A 26,900-nucleotide genomic window follows, 5' to 3' on the forward strand; every position below is an offset into this window, starting at 1 on the left:
AGTTGGGTGCAAGAAACAGAGGGTTCATGGATGGGTACTATTCGGTAGGACAAATAATGTCTAATGTTCTATGACACAGCAGGGTAACAATTTAACTGCATATTTCAAATTACCTAATCAAAAGAATTTTTCTTAATATTCTCAAGACAAAGCAATGATAAACATTTGAGACAAAATAACTACTCATTTGTGTGGTTTATAGAAATGTACTACAAACTACTCTGAACCACACACAATAATGTGTTAGTTATACTTTGTTTGAAAGAGGGTCTTGCTTTATAACCCAGGCTGGACTTGAACTCGTGACTCTCCTGCCTTGGCCTCCAGAGGGATGGGACTATAGCTCTCTGACTGGCTAAAACAAAAAACGGATGGGGAGGCAAATGACCGTCTGGAACAGAACTCTCTCCAAGTAAAATGACACCACCGGCCTGTGATACCCACATACTTGAATCAGGAACTACTTTGATGGCATACGAGTTGATACGAAGGGGCTGGAGAGACGGCCCAGCGGTTATGAGCACCGGCTGCTCTTCCAGAGGACTTGGGTTCAATTCCCAGCACCCACATGGCAGCCCCCAATTGTTAGTTAACTCCTGTTCCAGGGGGTCTGACAACCTCTCACAAACACACATGTAGGCAAAACACCAATGTGCACCAAAAAAAAAAAAAAAAAAAAAAACAAATAAAATATTTTTAAAGAAGATAGATGTGAAGTTGCTGAACGTCACAGTAGCGGCTTCTCCCTTGGGCTGTTTCAGAAACTATACAGTGATGCTGAGAAAGAGGCCACTCTAAAGCAAGCATCAGTTCTTCTTCCCTTGCATACGGGTCGGGGGGACTACAGACTGAATGCACACTTACTTACTCCGCTGATTTTGCACCCTGATGGGACTGAGTTACCCAGGACATGATCTCCTCACAGTGAATAGCAGGAACTCAAGAGGCTGAATGCACAAAAGCATCCTATTCTAACATCCTGTTGACTAATGACTTGGTCCGGCTCAAAGTGAAGGGCCAGGAAAGCAGGCTCCATTCAGCAAGGCCATTCACAGCAAGGCCACAGAGAGAGGTGAACAGTACAGTGACCTGCCTCCAGTTGCCTAAGCTCCTCTGTCCCTCTGTGCAGCCGGAAGCATCATCCTGCATCTTTACACCATACCTTATGAATAAGAGCCTCACTGGGGCAAGATTTCTGTCCGCTCCACCCACTGTGGTAGTGTCCTAATGCTGCCTGTTTATTCTTCTGTCTTCTGGTGTCAAAGGATTCATAGTAGACAATCAATGACTGACTGGCTGCCCCAAATCAGACCCCCAGCCTTATGACTTTGTGATGTAGAATCTAGATGTCCTGAGCCGACCTTTTTTTTTTTTTTTTTTTTTGGTCTTTCTTCACCCAGCTTTGCTCAGACATCACTTCCTTTCTCAGTCAGACATGCTAACAGGGGAGAACATAGGCAGCTCAGAGACAGGTACATGGATAGGCAAATACCTTTAAAAAGCCCTCCAGAGCTGACCCATGACTACCCATGGCTACTAGTGTTGTATAGTGATGAGGGGCAGGCTTTGGGGCCAGACAGGCCTAGAGTAAAAGCCAAGACAACAATTTAGTCACCATCTTGGACTAGCACTAAGAAAAATATAGAAAAAGGCTAGTTCAGAGAAATGTCTACCTGGTTTCCTTTTGCTGAACCGTCTGACAGTTTAGCCCTCTGTCAGTATGAAACTTCCCTTTTAAGAACTAGGCTACCGAGCAGGAACACCGGTTAGAGCAGGTAGCACTCACTTCCTTTGCTTCAGTGATTTCTTCGCTGGCATACACACAGCTCAACTCTACAGAGAGAAAATGCTGCTCGCTGAAGATGTACCGAGCGCCAGATACAGGCTAGTTCTCCATGTCTGCAGATGGTTTCTGCATGTACTTCATCAGAAGTGTATATGCCGAGGGTAGCTTATCAACCTTTCCCCATTTATATATATGCCAGCGTTTTCAAGGTCAGTAACCCAAGTCAAAGTCAAAGCAATGAGAAATATTAAAGGTGGAGGGGAAAACCCTTTTAAATCGAAGGAGCTAGAGCAGACAAAGCAATGAAAGAAAAATAAAATAAGAGCCCAGGAGAGTGGAGTTGGACCTCAGCTCTCAGATACAAAATATCCTTAACAAAAAGCAAGAAAAACGTCTCTTCTTTTGAGATGATCAGATTCCTTAGAAACTGGACTGAAATTCAGGTATTTACACGTGTGCAGGTTTGCTAACTCTTGTTCTTCTTTTAAGTTCTCTCCCTCCCGCACCTGCATGTAGCACAGGATGCATGTGCCCACGAACTCCCCAGGTTCATGTTTTGCTTACAGAGTGCCAGCCTTAAAGATGGCCGCAGTGGATTCAAGTGCTGCATTGGTGTGTTACTTCCTTGAATCACAGAGCACTCAAGTTTTAGCCCTGACCATGTTTTCTTTTACATTTCTCTAGTTTTACAGACTCAGGATGTTTTCATGCATATCAAACCAATGTGAAGTTTGTAGTGCCTGAAAAACAGAACCAACAGAGTAAATAGTAAGGGGCCAGCCAGAATCAAGAAGCAGGAAACAGCATGTTGGCCCTTACGCCACACCCTTTTTCCTCTCCCTCTAGAACTTGTCCTCTGAGGGGCAGCCTCACCCTGAGAAGTCCTTGTGTTCTCAAAGTGTGTTCTCATAAAAGCAACATGAAACATGCATGCACAACGGTAAGCAAAAGCAAGAGATCCAAGTGCTATTCCGTGTGCAGCAGGCTTCATCTTCTACATGAGACAACACCTCGTCTTAGCATGAGTGACTTCAACACGCTGCTGAAACCCCGAGTCAGTCACAGAGGACACAGGATTCGGAATTCCTATCCAGTGTGGCACACATAAGAGCTGGTCCCTAACTACAAACACATAACCTTACAGTCTAGCATTACAGTTAGCCCCAAGAACAGGAAGGTATATAAGGTAAATCCGCCACTCAGGTCAAGTTTGAGTGTGCGCTCCTGTTCTCCAATCCTTTTCAGCAACATCTAGAGATCAGAAAGTGAGTTCTTATCCCCCCAATACAGAATCTGTGTTTTATCAATAAAAATCGTTTAAGGAAAAGTATAAATGGAGACCAATCCCTTACGTTAAAAAAGATTCTGGGGGAAACTGGAATGGGTTTATAAAGCTGGCTTTGTGGTAACTGAGAATCTCTTTAAACGAGAAAGAATTCTGGTTGGTGTGTGAAGTAATGCAGACTGGATGCTAAGTGCCTGGATGGTTCCAGGAATGTCTTCATCAAGAAGCACTGGGGACAGCGAGGAAGCACCAGGGAGTCACAGACGAGAGAGGCTGTGGCAGTCCCTCATCTTACTTAAAATCTTCTCAAGCAAATCATGTTCTGAAGCACAACTGCCGACTCATGCTGAAAACAGTCTCGCCAACGCACTCACACTGAACGCCAGTGTCTGTCTCTCTTCCGTCTGTGAAACAGGAAAGTGCAAGTGGAACCACGGCACAGGAAGTACTGCTTCCAGGTTGTTACTGACAATCTGGAGGAGTCCACACAGCTGATGCTGAGAGCTAGCACACCTGAGGCTCAGAGCAGCTACTGTATGCTAGCAGGCTGGCTCTCCAAGCCTAAGTTAGTTACACCTTCCCTCTTATGGAGAGTGAGCAGGACCTGGACTTTAGATACAACGCATAACAGAGGAGGTCAGGGAAGGCTGGCAGAACTTCCTAGAGCGCCTCTTTGCCTCTTTTGTTTCACCCCTGAATGTGGATGGAAGACACAGCGCAGGCCTCACTGTTACAAATAAGTGTGTGTGTGCAAAGGTCTGCATGGTAGGCCACTGAGACAGGGAAAGGAGGCAGACGGTTCCCCGGTCTGCACTTGTCTCTGCATATATTGTATGAAATACACAAGGATACTGGAGGAAGCTACCATATGAGGAGTTTCTGTCACTGCAACTAAATGTACTTGTAATGAATACAAAATTCTCACATAAAAGCCCAAGTAAAGATTATGAAGACAACCTTACAACTCAATATTGGAAAAAGAACCTTTGCTCTGACAAATATGGTGATGCATAGACTCGGGTGCTTGAATGCATAGCCCATGGGGACTGGCACTACTAGGATGTGTGGCCTTATTGGAGTAAGTGTCACTGTAGGGGGCAGGCTTTGAGGTCTCCTAGGCTAGAGCTTTGCCCAGTGTGCCTTCTGCTGCCTGCAAATCAAGATGTAGCGCTCTCAGCTCCTTCTCCAGCCTTACGGTGCCTGCACCCTGCCATGCTTCCCTCCAGGATAATGAACCTGGAAGCCAGGCCCAGTTAAACGTCATCCTTTGTAAGAGTTGTCATGGCCATGGGGTCTTTTCCCAGCAGCACCTTAACTGTGACAACAAGCTTGGATTTCCTCTTCTTCAACCAAGCATCAGTAACATGCGCTCAATGCAGAGGAGAGGGGGGTGACAGTGGTAAACCAGCGTCTGGTACAAACACAAGTGGGAGGAGACGGGCATCAGGGCAGACTACGAAATCAAGGTCTGATACAATGTTCATTCACACCATCATCCCGATGCCAACTTCGAACCATAGAAAACACAAAGTTTATTCCTTGGACAGCAGAAGCTCCAACTTGGGTCTTAAGTCTGTGCCTTCACACTTGGGAAGCTGTCTTCTAGGTCATCAGCAAGAGCCTCATCGACCTCACGTACGACTTTAACGAAGTCTTCCACCTGTGAGTCACACAAAGAACCAATGTCTACAGTAGAGGAAAAGGTGTTTTTTAAAGACATCCATGGTTACCTATGAAAACATCCTCCTGCCCTTCCAATGACTCAATACAAACAGTGTGAGCCAAGAGACCTCCCGCAGGTCACTTGAAATACTCCAGTGACAAGCCTAGAAGTGACGACCCTAGCCAGTTAGTTCCTTTCACTCCCGGCTGTTAGACTCCCACTGCTTCCTTGTAGGTCGCTCACTGGCGTTTTATTAATTCCCCCTTGCTGTCAAGCCCCCTTATGCCAGCTCTGCCATACAGCATTAAATCCCGGAAGCTATGCTATCATTTCCCCATACTCACTGCAGGGCCGTAGAGGGGCAGGAGGCTCTGAAAGGCGCAGGAGCACTTCTGCTTGCTTAACTGGCCCTCCTTCAGTCCCTGAGCCACCTTTTCCTGTGACAAGCAAAAGCAAAATTTCACATCAGAAAAGGAAATGGACTAAGGCTGTATCTGCAAACATAGCCATCAGTACAGAGAATCACAGCTGGTCTCATCAGCATCCTGAACCTCCGCACAGCTAATCTCAGTGAAAGGCAAAGCTCCCCTGCTTCTTGGGCCAGGAGCTGAGGCACTGCTGAGCCCCGCCCTGCTCTCTGGCTCTCCTCCCGACCCACTGCTGGGTTCTGGGTGAAGCCTCTACCCGCTCCAGTCTTACTCAGGCTCTCGTTTCCAGACTGTCCTGAAGGTTACCAACCTTCAGCTGGCCGGCTGGCCCCAGCCCTCATCTCTATTCCTTTATTCCTGCCCAAACTGATCCTATCACTTGCTTAAAAAGAGAAAAAACTTTGAGTCGCCCCTCAGTTTTCTCAAGAGTAAATCCAAATTCCCTGACGGTGTTATCTAAGAAGTTTTGGAATGTGTCCTCGCTGGTTTTTAATCAATCCACCTTCCTGCAACTTAAAAAACAAAGAACCATGTTTGTCTTTTCCTCCCAAAACTTAAAGCAATGACAAACAATAAAAAAAAAATCTGAAAGCAATATAAAAAAGATGCTGTGGTGGTTTAAATAAGAGTGGCCCCCACAGGCTCACAAACTCAAATGTCACCAGAGAGTGGCACTCTTTGAAAGGATAAGGACTAAGAGGTGTGGCTGTGGAGAAGGTGTGGCCTTGTTGGAGAAAGCTGTCACTGTGGGTAGGCTTTGAGGTCTCAGAAGCCCACCAGGCCCAGTGTCTCACTCTCCACCTGTAGATCAGGATATAGAACCCTCTGCCATTTCTCCAGCTCCACTCCTGTCTGCTGCCATGTTCCTGCCATGATGATAATGGACTAAACCTCTGAAACTGGAAGCCAGCCCCCAATTTAATGCCTTCTTTTATAAGAGTTGATTTGGTCAGCCAGGCGTGGTGGCACACAACTTTAATCCCAGCACTTGGGCGGCAGAGGCAGGCAGATTTCTGAGGCCAGCCTGGTCTACAAAGTGAGTTCCAGGACAGCCAGGGCTACAGAGAAACCCTGTCTCGAAAAACCAAAAAAAAAAAAAAAAAAAAGAGTTGATTTGGTCATAGTGTCTCCTCACATCAATATAAGAGTGACTAAGACATAAGGATTGGTATTCCTCAGGTGAGAATTCTTTGTTCAGTTCTGAGCACCAAAACACCCATGGAAGGAGTTACAGAGACAAAGTTTGGAGCTGAGATGAAAGGATGGACCATATAGAGACTGCCATATCCAGGGATCCACCCCATAATCAGCATCCAAATGCTGACACCATTGCATACACTAGCAAGATTTTACTGAAAGGACCCAGATGTAGCTGTCTCTTGTGAGACTATGCCGGGGCCTAGCAAACACAGAAGTGGATGCTCACAGTCAGCTAATGGATGGATCACAGGGCTCCCAATGGAGGAGCTAGAGAAAGTACCCAAGGAGCTAAAGGGATCTGCAACCCTATAGGTGGAACAACATTATGAACTAACCAGTACCCCGGAGCTCTTGACTCTAGCTGCATATGTATCAAAAGATGGCCTAGTCGGCCATCACTGGAAAGAGAGGCCCATTGGTAATGCAAACTATATATCCCCCAGTACAGGGGAAAGCCAGGGCCAAAAAGGGGGAGTGGATGGGTAGGGGTGTGGGGGTGGGTGGGTATGGGGTACTTTTGGTATAGCATTGGAAATGTAAATGAGCTAAATACCTAATAAAAAATATATAAAAAAAAAAAAAAATAAAAGACATAAGGATTACCCAAGAATAAACAGTCAACATGAATAACTACACCAGGCTAGGGATGTAGCTCAGTGGTGAAGCACTTGGTAAGCATTTGAAAAGTCCTGGGTTTGTCTCTAAGCACCACAAAAATACAAACATTTAAATTTATTTATTTATTTACATATATTTTTTTAATGTGTGAGTGCTCTGTCTGCATGTACACCTGCATGCCAGAAGAGGGCATCAGATCCCTTTAGAGACGGTGGTGAGGCACCAGGTGGTTGCTGGGAATTGAACTCAGGACCTCTGGAAGAGCAGTAGGTGCTCTTAACCACTGAGCCACCTCACTAGCCTCCCAAAATACAAAATCTTAAAAAATGAGATCTTTATAAAGAAGAAACATAAGTAATATACAAATATATGGAGAGATAATCCGGCTCACTAATAACAAAAAATATAAATCAAAATAGGGCACAAATTTCACCTGTTGAATTTAACATAAAATCATAATACTCATAATAAGAGCCAAGCAAAGTCAGCATTTTCACATATCAGAAATAATCCATATAAACTTTAGTAATGTAGGCTGTCTATATGCCTTTTATTGCTCGTGTGCGCATGCACACACGCACAAAAATCACATCAGTTACTTTAAAACTACAGATAACAACATAAAAATCGCCCAAATTGAGTAAAGTAGTCATACTTTTTATATATAAAAAGTAATGGTGGAGAGAAAGAACATACTCTTGCAAGTTGTCCTGTGACGTCCACGCATGTGTAACCTGCCCCACTTAAACAAAAAACTAAGATCAGGGCTGAGGTTACAGCTCAGAGGGAGACCTCTTGCCTATCAAGCACAAGGTCCCAGGTCCCAACTCCCAAGTCACACAAGACAGGAGAGGAGAAGGGAGGAGGAAAGAAATTGTTTTAATACCATAAGAAATAACAGTGGAGCCGAGGCTGCAACAAGGAGCCCTGTGTTTGCCCGGTCATCTCTCCCAGGGTACCCGCTTGTCACTTCTACCCCTGGACAGCCACTCCTTCCCTAAAGTTTCAAGTTCAGGACATCAGGTAATCTGCACCTTTTATTTTGCTGAAGAAGTCACTAATACTTCCTCCTACCTTTGTTAACACCTGAAAAATATTAGAAAGGAATTCACATGAAATGTCCTTCAAGATCTTCATATGGAAGTCGTCTTGGGTGGGACCACAGATCGTAGGCTCTTCTGTATCAGACTCTGAGGGGTTCTCTGGTTTCTTCTGACAATGTTCCATATTTTGTAATACCCGAATTAGGCTGTCAATTAGAGGAAGATCCCCTGCATGAAATCAAGGGAATAAAATCAGTCAAGTATTCATTCGTTTGTCTGTCATCCCAGCCAACCTGAACTAGTGCTACCTATCCTTTAGCGTCTGTGGATAGAGTGGTTTCTGCTTCCCGTTCCTGCTCTGACTTTCACCAGTGATGGCCTGTAACCTGTAAGTTCAAATAAACTGCTTCCCCACATCCAAGTTGCTTTTGCTCAGTGCTGTATCACGGCAGCCCAGGAAACAAGAGTAATCCCCAACTCCAGAGAGCTCCTCTGCAAGGCTTGACTATGGAAGGAGAGAGCTAACTGTATCAGGGAGCTAACAAGTATGTCCATGTTCTGCCCAAACACAGAAACTACATAAAGTTGGGGAGCACACAGAGGCCTCCACAGTAAGAATGTCTAGCCCTGCAACATTAAGAAGGGATGTTGCGACCTTGGGTGCAAACTCCACAGCAGTCCCACAACACCCTTAGGAAGCTCCACTTCCAGGCACTCTAACACATCCAGGATCATAGGATCGAGGTAAGGAGGACACAACATCTGTTCCAACACCACAGGGAGTAACTGGGACCAGCGGGATCCAGGGACACAGAACCCTGCCCGACCAGTGGCTCAGGTTCCTCAAACTATTTCACAAAATAGAAACAGCAGGTACTCTACCCACTTTGTTCTATGAAGCCACAATTACTCTGATACCTAAACCACACAGAGACCAAACAAAGAAAGAGAACTTCAGACCAATCTCCCTTATGAACATTAATGCAAAAATTCTCAATATAATTCTTGCCAACTGAATCCAAGAACACATCAAAACGATCATTCACCACAATGAAGTAGGCTTCATCCCAGGGATGCAGGGATGGTTCAATATACGGAAATCCATCAATGTAATCCACTACATAAACAAACTCAAAGAAAAAAAACCACATGCTCATTTCATTAGATGCTGAAAAAGCATTTGACAAAATTCAGCATCCCTCCATGTTAACAGTCCTGGACAGATGAGGAATTCACGGCCCATACCTACGAATAGTAAAAGCAATTTACAGAAAACCAGTAGTCAACAGCAAACTGAATGGAGAGAAACTTGAAGCAATCCTACTAAAATCAGGGACTAGACAAGGCTGCCCTCTCTCTCCTTATCTATTCAGTATAGTACTTGAAGTTCTAGCCAGAGCAATTAGACAACAAAAAGAGGTCAAAGGGATACAAATTGGAAAATAAGAAGTCAAAATATCACTACTTGCAAATGATATGATCGTATACTTAAGTGACCCCAAAAATTCCACCAGAAAACTCCTAAAGCTGATAAACAACTTCAGCAAAATGGCTGGATATAAAATTAACTCAAATAAATCAGTAGCCTTCCTCTACTCAAAGGATAAACAGGCTGAGAAATTTAGGGAAATGACACCTTTCACAATAGTCACAAATAATATTACATACCTTGGTGTGACTCTAACCAAGCAAGTGAAAGATCTGTATGACAAGAACTTCAAGTCTCTGAAGAAAGAAATTGAAGAGAGCAATCTACAGATTCAATGTAATCCCCATCAAAATTCCAAATCAATTCTTCATAGCGTTAGAAAGAGCAACTTGCAAATTCATTTGGAAAAACAGAAAACCTAGGATAGTGAAATCTATTCTCAACAATAAAAGAACTTCTGGGGGAATCACCATCCCTGATCTCAAGCTGTACTACAGAGCAATTGTGATAAATACTGCATGGTGCTGGTATAGTGACAGACAGGTAGATCAATGGAATAGAATTGAAGACCCAGAAATGAACCCACACACCTATGGTCACTTGATCTTTGACAAAGGAGTTAAAACCATCCAGTGGAAAAAAAAGACAGCATTTTTAACAAATGATGCTGGTTTAACTGGTGGTCAGCATGTAGAAAAATGCAAATTGACCCATTCTTATCTCCTTGTACAAAGCTCAAGTCCAAGTGGATCAAGGACCTCCACATAAAACCAGATACACTGAATCTAATAGAAGAGAAAGTGGGGAAGAGCCTTGAACACATGGGCACAGGGGAAATTTTCCTGAACAGAACATCAATGGCTTATGTTCTAAAGATCGCCAAAGGGTACCTCATAAAATTGCAAAGCTTCTGTAAGGCAAAGACACTGTCAATAGGACAAGATGGCAACCAAAGGTTTGGAAAAGATCTTTACCAATCTTATATCTGATAGAGGGATAATATTCAATATATACAAAGAACTCAAGAAGTTAGACTCCTAAGAATCAAATAACCTTATTAAAAGATGGGGTAAAGAGCTAAACAAAGAATTTTCAACTGAGGAATGTCGAATGGCTGAGAAGCACCTAAAGAAATGTTCAACATCCTTAATCATCAGGGAAATGCAAGTCAAAACAACCCTGAGATTCCACCTCACACCAGTCAGAATGGCTAAAATCAAAAACTCAGGTGACAGCAGATGCTGGCAAGGATGTGGAGAAAGAGGAACACTCCTCCATTGCTGGTGGGACTGCAAGCTGGTAAAACCATTATGGAAATTAGTTTGGCAGTTCCTCAAAAAATTGGACATAGCACTACCTGAGGACCCAGCTTTATCACTCCTGGGCATATACCCAGAAGATGCTCCAACATGTAATAAGGACACATGCTCCACTATGTTCATAGCAGCCTCATTTATAATAGCCAGAAGCTGGAAAGACTCCAGATGTCCTTCAACAGAGAAATGCATACAGAAAATGTGGTATATTTACACTATTAATAGCTATTACAGCTATTAAAAACGATGACTTCATGAAATTCTTAGGCAAATGGATGGAACTAGAAAATATCCTGAGTGAGGTAACCCAACCACAAAAGAACACACATGGTATGCACTCACTGATAAATGGATATTAGCCCAAAAGCTCGGAATACCCAAGATACAATTCACAGACCACATGAAGCTCAAGAATAAGGAAGACCAAAGTATGGGTGCTTCGGGTCTTCTTAGAAGGAAAACAAAATATTCACGGGAGCAAATATGGAGATAAAGTGTAGAGCAGAGATGGAAGGAAAGGCCATCCAGAGACTGTCCCACATGGGGATTCATCCCATATACAGTCACCAAACCGGGACACCATTGTGGATGCCAAGAAGTACATGCTGACAGGAGCCTGATAGAGTTGTCTCCTGCCAGAGCCTTACAAACACAGAGGCGGATGCTCGCAGCCAACCATTGGACTGAGCAGGGGTCCCCAATAAAGGAATTAGAGAAAGGACTGAAGGAGCTGAAGGGGTTTGCAACCCCCTAGGAAGAACAACAATATCAACCAACCAGACCCCACAGAACTCCCAGGAACTAAGCCATCAACCAAGGAGTACAACATGGTTCCAGCTGCATATGTAGCAGAGGAAGGCCTTGTCAGGCATCAATGGGAGGAGAGGTCCTTGGTCCTATGAAGGCTTGACAGATGCCTCAGTATGTGGGAATGGAGGGTGGGGAGGTGGGAATGGGTGGGTGGTTGGAGGAACACTCTCATAGAAGCAGGGGAGGATGGGATAGGGGGTTTCCAGGAGGGAGGGAATCTGGGAAAGGGGTAACATTTGAAATGTAAATAAAGAAAATATCCAATAAAAAAAAATGAAAAGAAAAAAAAGAAGGGAGCTGGGATTAAAGGCTTGTGCCACCACGGCCCAGCTCCCTTCCTTTTTTTCTTTCTGAGTTCGAGGCCAGCCTGGTCTACAAAGAGAGTTCCAGGACAGCCAGGGCTACACAGAGAAACCCTGTCTTGAAAAAAACAAACAAACAAAAAAGGATATTGCTAGTCTCACACAGAAAAACTCCCTGTGCCACCAAAAAGATCACAGACACAGACACAGACACAGACACACACACACACACACACACACACACACACACACACACACACACACACACACACCCCAACATAGCAGCCCACATTGGTCAAACTGCAGAGCAACAGAGACAATAGAGACAACATAGAGCAAGATAAACACATCTGCAGTAGGAGATAAGGACTTCCCAGCTTCTCACATCAAAGCAAGTCTAAGAAATCTCTGAGGTTTAGGAGATGAGCAACTCAACAGCTCAACAGCTGACACCCCCGACATCTTCATTTTTTAGCTCAGGCCTCTCCCTAGCTCTGGACTTAAACTGCCCCTCCCTACCTCCACCAGGACACCAACAGGCACCATGTTTAAAGCCAGTCGTCCCTTACACACACACACACACACACACCACTCTTCCTATCCCTAAGTGAACAGTCTGGTAGTATCCTGCCTCATTGCTACTGTTCCTGCCTTGATTAAAGCCTTGCTTGTCCTGATACGCTACTCTTCTCCCTTTTTACCCATGGCTCCCTACGTTTACCAGCCTATGGTAAACAGCTACCCATATCTATCCAACCTGTGCTTTGAGCCTTCCATGGCTCCCTGCGTCACCCACAGCAGAGTCCCTGCCCTCCACACTCTACTCCCTGGCAGTTGTGCTACTCTCCTTCCCATCACTCACAGGCCACCCTAGCTGTACGAAGCGTCACCCCTCCTCCTCCAACACACAGTGCGCCGTGCTAGTCTCCATATGCAGCGCCTCCTCCCAAGCTCTCACATGATGACCTCTGCCAGCTCCCCCAGGCTCTTCAGTGTCACTTGTCAGCAAGGTAACTGGTGTCAGACCCCGAAACAGGGGACTGAGATGCTTGTCTTACCTACCAAAGCAGACTGGGCCTCCAAGTTCTCCCAGCATCCCTCAGTCCCTACCTGGCACACTCTGTCCCCAACTTTGAACTTTCCAGCCCAGGGGCTTGGCTGCCCGTCCCCCAGAGGCTCCTCCCTATATAATCCAGACATTTCGGTCTCCCTCTCTGTCGCTTTTTCTCCTCTTCTCTCTCTGCATGCACATCCTTTTTCTCTTTCTCTTTTCCTTCCCCCAACCTCTCTCTTCCCACAATGGTGCCTTCCCTGGCCTTGGTCCTTGGTGCCAGTGAACTCGTCAGAGAGCAGTTTCCCAATACATCAACATTTAATCTAATCTGGTTTGTACTGGTGCATTTCACCGGAGGAGAAATAACTTACCAGTAACCCCTCCTTAAATATAGAAACAGTGCTTACTTATAAAAAAACAAACAAACAAACAAACAAAACCTTAAAACAGGAAGATATCAAAACATCCTTGCATGGAAAAAAACAAGCACCTTATGCCCAATAACACTAAATGGTGAGGGTCTTGAGACATTATCTAGAGAGTCAAGAGAAGAGAGCCTCCTGTCAGGTGTTTAAACCACCAGAGAGCCTAGGCAACCCACGTAGATAAAGAGAAAACAAGTCAGAGGGCTGGAGACATGGCTCAGCAGTTAAGAGCACTGACTGCTCCTCCAGAGGGTCTCAGTTCAATTCCCAGCAACCACGTGGTGGCTCACATTCGTCTGTAATGGGATCTGAAGTTCAAGTGTGTCTGAAGACTGCAGTGTACTCATATAAATAAAATAAATAAATCTTAAAAAAAAGTCAGAGATAGAAAAATGGCAAAGTACATGTAACTTAATATCAGATAAAGTTTAAAAACAGTAAGACAAAGGCTGGAGAGATGGCTCAGAGATGACAGATAGATGTGGAGGCAGACAGAATTTAAGACCAACAAGACAGGGAGGTGGATACAGCTCAGTGACAGGACGTCTACCTACGTGTGCAAGGCCCCGTGCTGAACCCTGAGCACAGCAAAATCAAACTACAGGCAAGTCAATCAAGATGCTGGAATCAAGATTAATATACAAATCATCAGCCTTCATAAAGCTCAACAACAGTCAGTAGAACAAAGTATGTAACAGAGAACAGCTATTCAGAAGATAAAATGCCTAGGAACAAGCATAACATGCAAGCTGAGACGCAGAAACCGAGTCTGAGATGGGCAGACCTGCCAATACACTCCTCGACACTGCACACACTCAACGCAGGCCCGATGAAGCATGGGCAAGCACTTGGGGCTATGAACTCTTCACCCTAACTCAGGATTAAACAAGTCAAAGCCAGACTCACTGTCCTCACTCAGTATGGCTGATCCTCCGTGAGCACAGCAGTGGAATTAGTAGATTACAGAGGACTTTAGGAGGCACTCATGATACAGCAGGGTGGTACCTCTGGATGGAGCCACAGTTTGGTGCTGGGGACTGGACGAGGAATGCATTCATGCTCCCCATTAGAGCTGCACCCTGAGCCTCTCCTCAATGCCTTTTATAAACATTATTCTATGTTTGTATCTAATATTTTACATGACTAGGGTACTGAATAAGGGTATTTTCTTTTTAAACAGAGAAAACGTGAAAGAGAAACCCAGTGATGAGCACACAGCAGCATGGCACTTCCTATCTGGAGGACACCAATCTAATGTGGTGAGCGGACACTACACTTACCTTCTTCTATCTTCAGGTGCTCCTGTTCGGCCCGTGAGGCACTGATGGCTGACAGCACTGAGAAGACAGACGCTAGCACTGTCTTCTGTTCCTGCAGTATGACAGGCGGGTCATCAGGCTGGCAGAATTCATGGCACACCAGGTCAAAGAGTAAACGCCACGTGTCGTTTCCAGTATCAGGACACTGCACTTAAATATTTTTAAAAAGAAGTAATTTAGAGCTAGTGAACACTAAGTGAGCCACTATAGTGAGCTCCAAGGTCCCACCTTACCGATGGCTTGCACGCCGTCATCCACCGTGGTGAGCAGCTGTAAGATGCGCATGTAAACATCCAGCCCCTCCAGGTTTTCAGAGCTGAGCAGAGAAACAGAAAAGTAACTTCAGTAACTGCACTGCTAGAGAGCAGCAGCCGCTCCCTCTCTCAGCAGGCGTGGGACGGAATGGCCAACGAAATAGACTCTGCTCACTAGTGTTTCCATTAAATGGGGAAAACAGAAAACAGTGGGTGTGTCTGTGTCTTTATGTGAGTGTGCGAATGTGTGAGGTGTATATGTGAGTGTGTGATTAAGTGTGTACAAGTGAGAATATGTGTGTAAATGTGTGTATGTATGTGTGAGTGTATGTGTGTGAATGAGTGTGTGAATACATGGGAAGTGTGTGAATGTACGTACGCGTGATACTGAGACATGCATGGGAGGGATGTGAGGCCTACAGCACTAGGCACCATGGTACTGACGCTCTCCAGCCTTCACAAACCATCTTAGCTCCCTCGCTGAGAACACTAGAACCATACAAATCTAATGCTTTTGCTCAACACTTTGTATTCTTAGAACTCAAAATGCTGCTTCTTCCACCAGCCAATTAAGTGAAAAGAGTGACATGTACTGGCTCAGCCGTGTTGACGCAATGTCTGTCATCTGGGGCACTTAAGGCCAGGGGCCAGGAAGGCAGAGGGTGTTAAGATGCTATACCTACCTTCACAAAGTATACCAGTCTTGGAGGAAAGAAGGTAATTAAGAGGGTAATTACCTAAAAAAAAATGAAATGAATTTAACACTAGAGGGCCCAGACACTAAAAGACCACACAGAAATTTAGTCAGGGAAGAAATCTTAAGAGAAATGGTGCGTCCACAGGAATCTGCAGAGTGGGTGTTTGAGGCATGGACGAAAGGCGCCCTGAGCAAAGGCTTGTAAGCAAAAGGGCCCTGTCCATCTGGAGACTGGAACTTCACTCAGCGGAAGCAAGAGCACAGATGGACAGGCTTTGAGTGGGGGCTTCTACGCAAGGCTTTGGAGAGGCTTGTGTGCCAGCCTTGCAAATCTGGATCAGTTTCTAAGAAGGTGACTGAAAAGCCTGCTGCATGAAGTAAGACGGGTGTGCACCCCACCAAAGCAGCTGTTAGTCTTGGAAGAGACAAGCCAGGCAGCACAGAAGGTTGGAAGAGTGTGGTACTTGCCCAAGCCAGAGAGAACTGGCCTGTATGGCAGAATGGGATCCCAGTAAGAGCCAGGAGCATGGCTCTGAAGCTGACTGGTCATGAGGAGAGCTGGGTATGGAAGAGTAAGTAAGGGCTTCGAGGTTCTCTCCCATCCTCCAGACAAGATGACAGCAGCACAATTTACACACTGGGAATACTCAAGAAGCAGGGGTGTGTGTGTTTGTGTGTGTGTGTGTAGTTTAAACTTGATTTCGTAAAAGGTATAAAATTAATAGCTTTTAACATACTCCAGTAAGTTCTGAAACTATGCTAACAACTAAGTGGATCATTCAAATGTTAATATCGCTGTAATTAGTAATAAATTGTTTTAACAACCCATAAATTCCTGCCTCTCATGACAAGACACTCAAGCCCCCAAGTCACTCACAGGTATACAGACGCAAGGAGGAACTGGGAGAAAACAAGCATGCTCAATGGAGCTGTTTAACGTTTGACATAAAATAAATAAAGAAAACCTTTTCTCTTTGATTATTTAAAATAGATAAGATTGTTGTCAGTAACCACAGCAAGCTAAACACTGTAGCAGAATTTTAACAGAGCCACTGGACCTGGCATGAATCACCAAGGGATGTCGCCTAGGTTCTGAAGCAGCCCTTAGTAACTAGTCAATGACAGTAGTGGTCTCAGGTTTATGCATAGAGTTGCTCTTCTGAAGGATTCTCAGAGCCTAAATGTATCCCGCAGCGTGTGTCTGTCTGTCTCTCGCTCTCTCTCTGGTCAACCCAGGTAACTAAGAACACTGGCAACAAGCAAGCCACACCGGATCAAATGCTTTCAACACACGATTCTTGCAGAGAAACTACTCTGCCACCACAAACCCACAGGAGAAGGGCATACTGAATGAAACTAAGACTCTTCCATCTGAAGATGTTCTGAACAACTGGGTCTCCCTACAACAGTCTGTAGAGTTCACCTACCGCACTTGTTTGGCAGCTTCCAGCACACAGGGTACAATGGAAAACACTGGCTGCTCTTCAGAGTCCTCGTGGGGTTGGCCTGGAAGCCGGGTAGCCCCCTTTCTAATCCATTCCAACATGAGTTTTTCATCTAAGTCAAAGAGTTTGTCCACGACCTCCCCGACCTTCACCAGCAAGTCAACTGCAGCGGAGACAGGTGTTCAAATGAGAGTCCCAGAACAACTCCCCAAGCTGCTCCCACAGCCAAATCCACCCACTTCCTCCCAGGGTGTCTCCAGGAGCCTATTTAAACCTCCTGCAATGCAAAGTGGCTTCCTGGGGCTGGAGAGATGGCTCAGCCACTAAGAGCACCACCAGCACACCCAGGTTTGATTCCCAGCACCCACACAGGAAGCAGCTCACAAAACTGTCTTAATTCCAGTCCTAGAGGATCTGACCCCGTCTTCTGGCCTCTGTGGGCACCAGGCACACACCAGTATGTGAGAGATACACAAATGCAGGCAAACACCTGAAACATTTTACAAGTGAAAGCATAAACTGACACACAAGATTTAAAAAGTGAGCCGTCTACGGAACTAACACGTGCGCTACTCTCCCTCCCTAGGCTGCGTGGTGACTTACCGTTTGTTGAACTGGACATGATGAAGCAAACGTTAGCGTAGACAGATGGGTGTTCCCGGATCCTTCTAACCCAGACACTGGCCACTTCTGTCTGGGAAAGGCAAGTAAGCAACAACCTACGTGACAAACGTGAGCTCAGGGTCGACATGGACCACAGGTAAGGCCACAGCAGTGGGGACTTCCCGCTGCCTCCCAGGCCCCACCATGACAGACACTTACCTGCAAGTTTCCAGCAGGGTGGGTGGGTCTGAGTCACACAAACACTGCAGCAGCACCTGCCTGCAGAGCCACAGTGAGAGGGAGCGTAAAGCATCGCATTGCAAAGACCACTTTTCATTGCATTTAAACATGGTTTAAATTGTAAGACAAAGAATAAATGCAGAAAACCCCATCAAGATGCAGAATGCTGCGACCCTTAGGACAGTTCTTCATGTTATGGTGACCCCCCCACCCACCATACAGTTATTTTGCTGTTACTTAATAGCTGTCGCTACTACTTCATAACTGTACTTTGGCTACTGTTATGAATCATAATGTAAATATCTGATATGTGACCCTAAATGGGTCATGACCCACAGTGTGAGAACTTCTTTTAGAGCAAGCACTCATGTGTCTAAGGAATAACACAGCTGCCCTTCTGCAGCCTCCATTCCATTCCGTTCCAAATCACGGTCCCCTCTCCCAGGTGCCCCTGACTTCTCGGCAGTCACCTCCTCGCTCTACTCTACACGTCTGCTAACACACTTCTCACGTTGCATCTAATTTGACATGGAAGAACTTGATGACTTTTCCTTAAAACTTCTTTGGGTTATCTGTGCATCTTTTTATCTGTTTTCCAGTGACACAAAATCACCCTTCACTCGCTCTTCAATTCAGCATGGAGTAGCTCGTGTGTGAACGTAACAAAAACAATTCAAGAGGCCCAGGTACCTGAGAACAGGGATAAAACCTCTGACTCTCTGATAAGCACTGGCCGGGACAACAGCTTTAACTTATGCTGGACACAGACTTCCTTCATTAAGAATCTCGGTAACAGCCACGAACCATCAACAAGAAAGTGAATATGCCCATCAAATTTACCATGTAAGTCACAGTGCTCTCCGGTCTATGGTAAGCACCTGAGTGAGACTCTGCTACTAAAAAGCCTCTGCCCAAAGCTTCCTGGCTTGTAGAGGAGAATTAGCCTCTAGGCTTGCGCCTCTGAATTCCAGAGGTGACCCTTTATCTTCTGGTCTATGGGCAAGGCCCACTCGCGATCTAAGTCAAACGTTCACAGAGCAACACTTCAGCAACTGAGTTTCCCAGACAAGTTCCGAGTCCTTGGATTCTCTATGCTTACATTGTTCAGGATTCTGGCCAGCTGCACCCAGCTCCAAGTTAGGCTCTGCGTGCTCTCTGACTAGCCCACCGCTGATGAAGGCCTCCCCATGGATGCACAGGCTCCGCCCTGAGCCGTGTCCATAGCTGCACAGATGCCTCAGCCTCATCAACACAAGCTGCCCCTGAGACGAGGAGCACTGCACACTTCACGTCTCCTAGGAACCAGGATTCCCTTGGGATAGAAACTTAGAACCCATCCTGGGAGACACAGCTACTGGGTAGTAGTACTTACCCATGATCCTCGTTCTTGCTGATGGACTCGCATATCTCCCGGAAACAAGCCATATTCCCTAAAATTCCCACACAGATTTCCTGTCAAACCAAAGTTCACAGGTCACAATGGCTGGAAGGTAATCACAAAGAATAACAACTTGAACAAAACCCTTTACTGCACCAAGTTTGAGGGGAAGAAATGGGGAGGCAGAATATGAAAGTGTACTGCCAGCATCCATATTCATACTTAGCTCATACAGCCCATGTAGCTGAGAAGGAACAAAAGACACAGAGGAAGTCAGAAGATGGAAGTTACAGATGAGGAAATCTTACAGCGGAAAGGATTCTTAACACAGACAACGAATGGAGAGCAGCAGGAAACCCAAGCAAAGGTAAGAAAAATACAGCAGAGGAAAAGGATCGGGACTGAAAGCATCTGACTGTCTGGCTCAAGAGTTTAGACTTAATACAGGACAGTGTCTCTGGGACCATGAGATTCTCAAGGAGGGAACAAGACACTGAATCCTTGTGTAGCATTTAACACAGTAAGTACACAATGGGGACTGTACTGTCCCCACTTTTCAAATGAGAAAACTGAAGCAACCTGGAAACCAGGAAAGTCAAGCAACCTGTCTAAGATCTCCAATTGGGAAACTGTGTCAATCCAGAGCCTGGATGTTAGGTACCAGGATGCTCAGCCCAAGAAGACAGAACCACTACCAGAGGCAGGGATGGCACGCACGAAAAAGCATGGAGCCAAAGACTCCAGAGGTTTGGCCAACAGTCTGTCGGAAGGTGAAGAGAAAGCACCAGGCTTGGCTCTAGATCTGAAATTACGTCGATTTCCCAGTCACAGGTACTAGTCACACCTACAGGGAAAAGGAAGACATAAGGACCCAGTGCATGCGCACAGGACTGGGTTGCCACGCTTGCTGAGACACAACACTTAGGGAGTTTGTCAACACTTTTCAAGTCCCATCACCTCCACCGAATCAGAATCTCCAGAGTAAAGCCTCTGGAGCCAGCATTTGCCAAGGGCACACTGATCAGTGTGATAATCACTCAATTAGAGAGGAGAACATGGGATTAGAAAATACAGCATGCAGGTCGAAAATTCCTCAACAAAGCTGAATGTTGCACCAGTTGCCAAAAAGGGGAGGGGGTCGGTGTCAGGGCTTTGTGTTATCACTAGAGGAGAGCTGTAACATATGAGAGTAAGAATCACAGAGCTAAGCTGGCTGTGGCAGCGGTGCCTGGAACCCCAGCTTTGAAGGCTGAGACAGAGATCGCCATCTCAACCCTGTATTGTACAGCGCAGGGACTCACTACAGCAATGACTGTAAAGTAAGGGTCTGCACTTGGACAGAGTGCAGACTGAGACACAGGAAGAAACAGGAAGGGGGAAAGCTGACAAAAGTGTGAGAGGGACTAAAGAGAGTTCTAGTAGAACGCAAACTTTGGGAAAAAAATCAAGAGTGTTGGGGCAGAAGATAAACATTCTCTTATCAACAGAGAGAGATGAGTGAGCTTCCTGTCAAAGGACCACCTCCTGACTGGGCTGCTCACGAGAATCCCTGGCGGATGTCAACAGTGCCTAGAACTTCACGTGCAGATGTGGCCTGACTTTTGAAGGTCCTGTAAGACAACGCTTTTGAGAAGGGTATGACCCTGGTCTAAAGCACTGATGGCATGAGGGAACACAGTGGATACCCTGGGTCCTGCCCTGCCCTGCTGGACCAGACGCTCCTGAGATGGGCTCAGTACCAGTAATCTGGGATATGCTAATGTAAGACCGGTGGTTTAGTGATTCCAGCATCCAGACAGGCTGAGAACAGCTTCAGTAGACTGTGACTAGGACACATTTACAACAGTGTGGCTAATTCCTGAACTGATCACGACTCAATTTATTTAAAATTAGTAACATCCACGAGACAACCCCACAAAACTGCCAACATTTCAAGTTAATGTAAGGATCCAATATGGGCGGAGCACTCCACTAAATGAAATCTTAATTCAAAGGGCTGGAGAGATGGCTCAGTGGTTAAGAGCACTGACTGCTCTTCCAGGGGTCGAGAGCTCAATTCCCAGCAACCACATGGTGGCTCACACCATCTATAATGAGATCTGGTGCCCTCTTCTAGTGTGCTGACATACATGTAGACAAAGCACCCCTATACATAAATATATAAATCTTCTTTTTAAAAAGAAATCTTACTTCAACTTTCAATTTGTAAATATATCCTATGGAACTTTGCACTTCATCTCAAAGAAAAAGAAACAACAATAGGGTTATACTGGAGTTGGGCTTAGGCTCAAACGCCAGCTTGTCTCTAACTAGCTGTGAGATTTGAACACAGTCTCTTTCTTTCATCTATTAAGTGTGTCTTATAGGAGCAACACGTACTGAGATTCATGCATCCTGTGCACTGCACAGAGCCGTAAATGGCAGTAAAGCTCGGGACACTGCGACGCTCACTGTTCCATCTGCTGTTCTTGGGAGCTTGCTCTCAGCAATAACCACAGACAACTTACTTGGGAAGGCAGAAAAGTGCCACACTGCGGTACTGGCACGGACTGAAAGGGAAGGGAAAGGCAGCACGGGCGCCATGCTGGTGAGACGGGACACAGTCAGCCCTGGACCAGGAAGAGCATGTAGGAAGTTCTCACAATCAGACAGTAGAAGTCCTGAGCGACAACGACCTTAGGATGTTTTTGGGCAGTGGAAAGCTTTGTGAGTGAAAGGACCAAGAGACACAAATGGTGGGCCAGCGCTTCCACTGTCCTTTGTTCTGTCACGCATTAGCAGCCTAGCGTGGCTGTGCCTAGCTGGTTTCCACGGCTGTTAAAACAAAGCATTGCTCTCCCTCATCTAGCCAAAATCTAAAATTCTACATATCTAGTCATTGCAAGGAGTGCACTACCTAAGAATGTTCAGTAAGTATAGGCACAGTGGCTTTGCTAATAAGCAAAGCAAGAGGAAAGGACTCTATATACTTACTCTTAATCGGGGACACGGGGATTTGGCCAGCACTCCCATGAATATGTCAGGAGCCTTAAATTCTTGGAGAAATAAAGCCACATCCTACAAACAAAAATGATTACCAAATTTGATGCTGAATCCTGTTCTGCAAACGGCACAGCTCAGACAACCCGAAAATTCTAATCTCATGCTGACTTCCTTTCCTCCACAAGGGAAATCTAAGGTCAGGAACTGTGCAAAATAGACAAAAGTGACAGAGGTGCCTTTGTGGTGCCTGGTCCACGACAGTGGAGTAATCCCATAAACCAATTGAAGCCAGACTGCGATGTCCCAGACAGCGGCCCCCCTTTATTCTGTACTGAACAGATTAGCCTAAATGGTCTCTTTTTCTGTCCAACTAGAATTCTCATTGACTTATTCAAAGACATTTGCTGACTGTCAGAAATGGGGGGGTGGGGGTGGGGTATGAGAAGTATGGGGAAAGAGTCAACTCCTAAATCTTACCCTGTTATAACTTAAAATTTGGGCTGGAGAGATGGCTCAGTGGATAAGAGCCCTGACTGCGCTTCCAGAGGTCATGAGTTCAATTCCCAGCAACCACATGGTGGTTCACAACCATCTGAAATGGGATCTGCTGCCCTCTCAGAGCATGCAGGTATACATGCAGATAGAGTACTCATACTTAAAATAAATATTTAAAAAAAAAAAAAAACTTCAAACTTAAACTTACAACTTAAAACTTAGATACATCCAATACAAGGAGTTAGATTTCCAAAATCCTTAATAGAAAAGGGGAAGGGGGTTGGTTTTGGTTTTGGTTTTGGTTTGTTGAGACAGGGTCTCTCTGTGTAGCTCTGGCTGTTCTGGAACTCACTCTATAGACCAGGCTGGCCTTGAACTCAGATATCCACCTACCTTCGCCTCTCAAGTGTGTATCACACCACCCGGCAACAAAACAAAATATCTGACTGCAGTGTGACTACAACAGCCTAAACTTCCTCCCTACAGATCTTGTTCCACCCATATCACCTAAAGAGGGCACACCAAACAGGTGACCCAAGAGTGCACATGGACCCCAAAGAGACGAATCTCACCTAGTAATGGAAGGCACAAAAACTAAATATACATGTGTCAGTAGCTCAGTATGAAATCATACTGCCTAGTGATGTCATAGCTGTCTTTTTTTTAATTAGATATTTTCTTTATTTATATTTCAAATGCTATCCCGAAAGTTCCCTATACCCTCCCACCCCCCACCCCCCGCCCTGCTCCCCTACCCACCACTCCCACTTCTTGGCCCTGGCATTCCCCTGTACTGGGGCATATAAAGTTTACAATACCAAGGGGTCTCTCTCGACTAGGCCATCCTCTGCTACATATGCAGCTAGAGACACGAGCTCTGGGGGTACTGGTTAGTTCATATTGTTGTTCCACCTATAGGGTTGCAGACCCCTTCAGCTCCTTGGGTGCTTTCTCTAGCTTCTCCATTGGGGGCCCTGTGGTCATAGCTGTCTTAGTTCACATCTATGTTAAATATACTATGATGTCCATAGGATGGAACTGTATATATGTTTAAAGTAATAGCTCCTGAGACTTCATACTCTGAACCACAAACTGGAGAGACTGCAATCACTGAATAGGCCTTTCCGCCAACAGTGGAGGAATGATCCTTTCTACTTATTTACTTATTTTATGTATATGAGTGTTCTATCTGCATGTATACCTCAAATCCCAGTAGAGATGGCTATGGGCCACCACGTGGTTGCTGGGGATTGAACTCAGGACCTCTGGGAGGGCAGATAGTCCTCCTAACCATGGAGCCATCTTTCCAGCCCCTTCATCACCTCCCCACTCTGAGTCTGTTCGGAATCTCACTTCCATCCGCATACCTCGTCCATGGACATATCCCAGACTCTGCAAATCTCATTCTCCATTTCTTCAGCAAGATCTGCCTGTTCTTCCTCATCAGCTGAGCCAGATGTGCCACTTTCAGGTGTGACAATCTTCAGAGACATAAAGGAAAAAAAAATCAGTTAAAATACTCATAGGTCTTCACTTAGATTAGATATTATCACTTAGAAGTCTCAATCTCTCAAAAGTATCTCCTCAGACAAAACAGTTTCTAAAACCTAAAGCCTTGTGACCAAGCCAACTCAGTCAGTCAACAGGTTCTCCAGGGCAGGAGTGAGGATTAAAAAGAAAAAAGACAGACAACATTGTAAGCATGACCCCCAGGCAGTTCTGAGGCTGCGGCAGGTTTATTTTTTCCCAATCTGCTTTTATATCCATTTTAATTACATGCAAATAATAAGGACAAGCGGCACAATAAACACAAATAGTCAAGGAACAAGCAAGGCAATAAACAAAGTCCCTCGATCACCCCTTTGATCACTGTTTCTAGGGGCTTATCAGGATGGCCAAGATATCTGAGCCTACTTCCCGGCCCCAGCCCAAAGTTATACTCATGCCTTCTTTGTTCTAGCCTAAAATTAGATTCCTGCCAGAACCAACTTCCTTGTCATGGCCCAGTATCAAATTCCTGCCAAGGGGTTCCAAAAGCTTTCCACAGTCTTAGATAGATCTACACATTAAACACTCTTCAAGTAAATACGGTCTGTGGGCACTGCAGCAGACAAATGAAAACAACAATATAACCCTTTTGGTTCCAAACGGTTTAGGATTAATGTAGGAAAGGCATGTAACCAGGCAATCACAACAGAAAGAGGCTGACTGTGCTGAACTGGTGAAAGAACTATGGGAGAAAAAATTAGGGACCAATGACCTACTCCTGGGAGAAGACACACATTTCTCTTAAAAGAAGAAATCTAAATCTATGGGAAGGTTAGGACTGTCCTGGGGAAATGAGGCAAGCATTCGGAGGTGACTACAAGTGCTCAGAAAGTATAAGACATGCTTGGAGATGGCCAACTGTCTACTGGTGATGGAACACAATGTACCGTAAAATGGCTGAAGAAGACACAACCAACCTTGGATCCCCAGTTAGGAAATAGAAAGTGTTCTCCTATGAGCAACAAGAACAACCTTTAAAAATAATAAAAAGGAAGGGTTTTTTTTTTTTTTTGGCAATGTAGAAAATGGCTTAGAGAAAACAGAAATTGGCGGTATGGACAGCAATGGGCAGAAAAACATCTATTGGCAGCCTCATTATAATCTCAACCTATACAAAATCTTGTTTACGATAATACTGATTATCTTGTTTTAATAGAAACTATGAAAGAAATGGAGGATCTGGGTTAAGGAGTCCCGTTTCCAGCATGGGATAAGCTCGCGTCTCGGAGATCAGGGTTGTCTGACTCCAAACTATGTATTCCACTAGAACAAGAGCCGACAAAACACGAATGGTAGGGTCTCGACTTCGTACGTGACAGTGGGGTTAGGAAGTAGAAGCCCAGTAAAGTACGTGCGCGGTGTGGTTCTGGCAAGTTAGTCCATCGGCACCCGCGAGCCTCCAGCATCCCGTCCACTCCCTGGGCACGGAGGGCGCCTGCGCGAGTCTCCGCACCTGGATGAGCCCGCTGAGGACGCCGAAGAGCCAGTGCTTGCTGTAGACCGTGCTCCCGATGCGGTCTCCCCCACCCAGGTCCTCTTCATCCTCCGAACCACAGGTAGGCGGCGGAGGAGACGGGTTTCGATCCATGCCGATGCGCGCCAACAGTACCGGAAGCCGCGGAGGAGGCGAGAGGACGCGCCAGAGAGCCCAAGGCACACGGCTCAGCTCCCACACAGCGCCCCCTGCCGTCAGGCTCCCGCGAGGTCCGGGAACCTGTAGGATCCATGGGGTCTTCTTCTCCACCCAGAGCTAGGAGTGAGCACAGAACACACACACACACACACACACACACACACACACACACACACACAGTAACTGCCATGTCCAGATATGTTAGCTATTCATTAGTGCTGATTTAAACCTTACATCAACTTCAATTTTAGCACGCACTTGTGGAGTTTTAATCTTTCTTTGATTTGATTCTTTGTTTGAGTCAGGGTCAAGCTATGTAGTCCAGGCCTGCTACTCGCCATCTTATGCCTCCACTTCCAGCAGCTAGAACTATAGGCAGGTGCCACGGTGCCCAGAAACTCTTGTTTGGTTGGTTTTTGTTTTTAATTCTTTTATCTGAGATTCATCCTAGTACACTGAAGTGTGCATACATGCTCTGCAAACTTACTTTTCTCTTAAAATCTCAGGTGCAGGAAGTTGAGTTAGCTGTGTCTCGTGTTTATGGAATCTTCTGAGTTATCACCCACTCAAGCGTCCCTGCTCCTTCTCTCACAGACTCACTTTTTATAACCAGAAAGTAGCTTTATTCATTTTTATTTTCTCTCCCCCCCCCATACCCCTTTCTGTTGACCTTGAATGAAAACACAGCTCAGTTCATGCTTCTCTAGTTACTCATAGGTAATCAACAGTCTTGTGTGATTTTCAACTATAACCTTAAAGACTTAGTTTAGTTAACCATGATGACTGCAAACCACCCAGCTTGGTGTTAAAGCCTTTCTACCCCAGGGGAAATGATTGCAGAATATGTCTTTTTTTTTCTGCAATTATTTTTTACAAAATGGGAGTGGCTGGCCCTTTTGAAGGGCTGAGATTATCTGCAGAGAGGCATCTAGAGTTGATGCTTTCTC

General features: G+C 45.5%; 1 protein-coding gene across 4 annotated transcripts; it reads right to left on the reverse strand.

The window, feature by feature from the left end:
- Nucleotides 1–1,383: 1,383 nt before the first annotated feature.
- Nucleotides 1,384–25,966, reverse strand: Saal1 (serum amyloid A-like 1). 4 transcript variants are annotated; one of them, NM_030233.1, is made up of 12 exons: nt 25,774–25,927; nt 24,140–24,253; nt 22,269–22,352; nt 19,290–19,369; nt 17,897–17,956; nt 17,678–17,793; nt 17,057–17,237; nt 14,912–14,994; nt 14,640–14,828; nt 8,055–8,251; nt 5,079–5,171; nt 1,384–4,731 (listed from the first exon to the last, which is right to left on the reverse strand). In NM_030233.1, exons 1-12 carry the CDS (start codon nt 25,906–25,908, stop codon nt 4,639–4,641), a joined length of 1,425 nt encoding a protein of 474 aa, NP_084509.1. In that variant the 5' UTR covers nt 25,909–25,927; the 3' UTR covers nt 1,384–4,638. The 4 variants fall into 4 exon arrangements, 2 of the variants coding, with proteins under 2 accessions (NP_084509.1, XP_006541380.1); XM_006541317.4 differs by having other exon boundaries at nt 4,041–4,731; nt 17,678–17,768; nt 25,774–25,937; XR_003946600.1 differs by having other exon boundaries at nt 4,580–4,731; nt 14,640–14,823; nt 25,774–25,965.
- Nucleotides 25,967–26,900: the final 934 nt, after the last annotated feature.

This window comes from Mus musculus, chromosome 7 (genome assembly GCF_000001635.26).
Source record: "Mus musculus strain C57BL/6J chromosome 7, GRCm38.p6 C57BL/6J".
Lineage (NCBI taxonomy): Eukaryota > Metazoa > Chordata > Mammalia > Rodentia > Muridae > Mus > Mus musculus.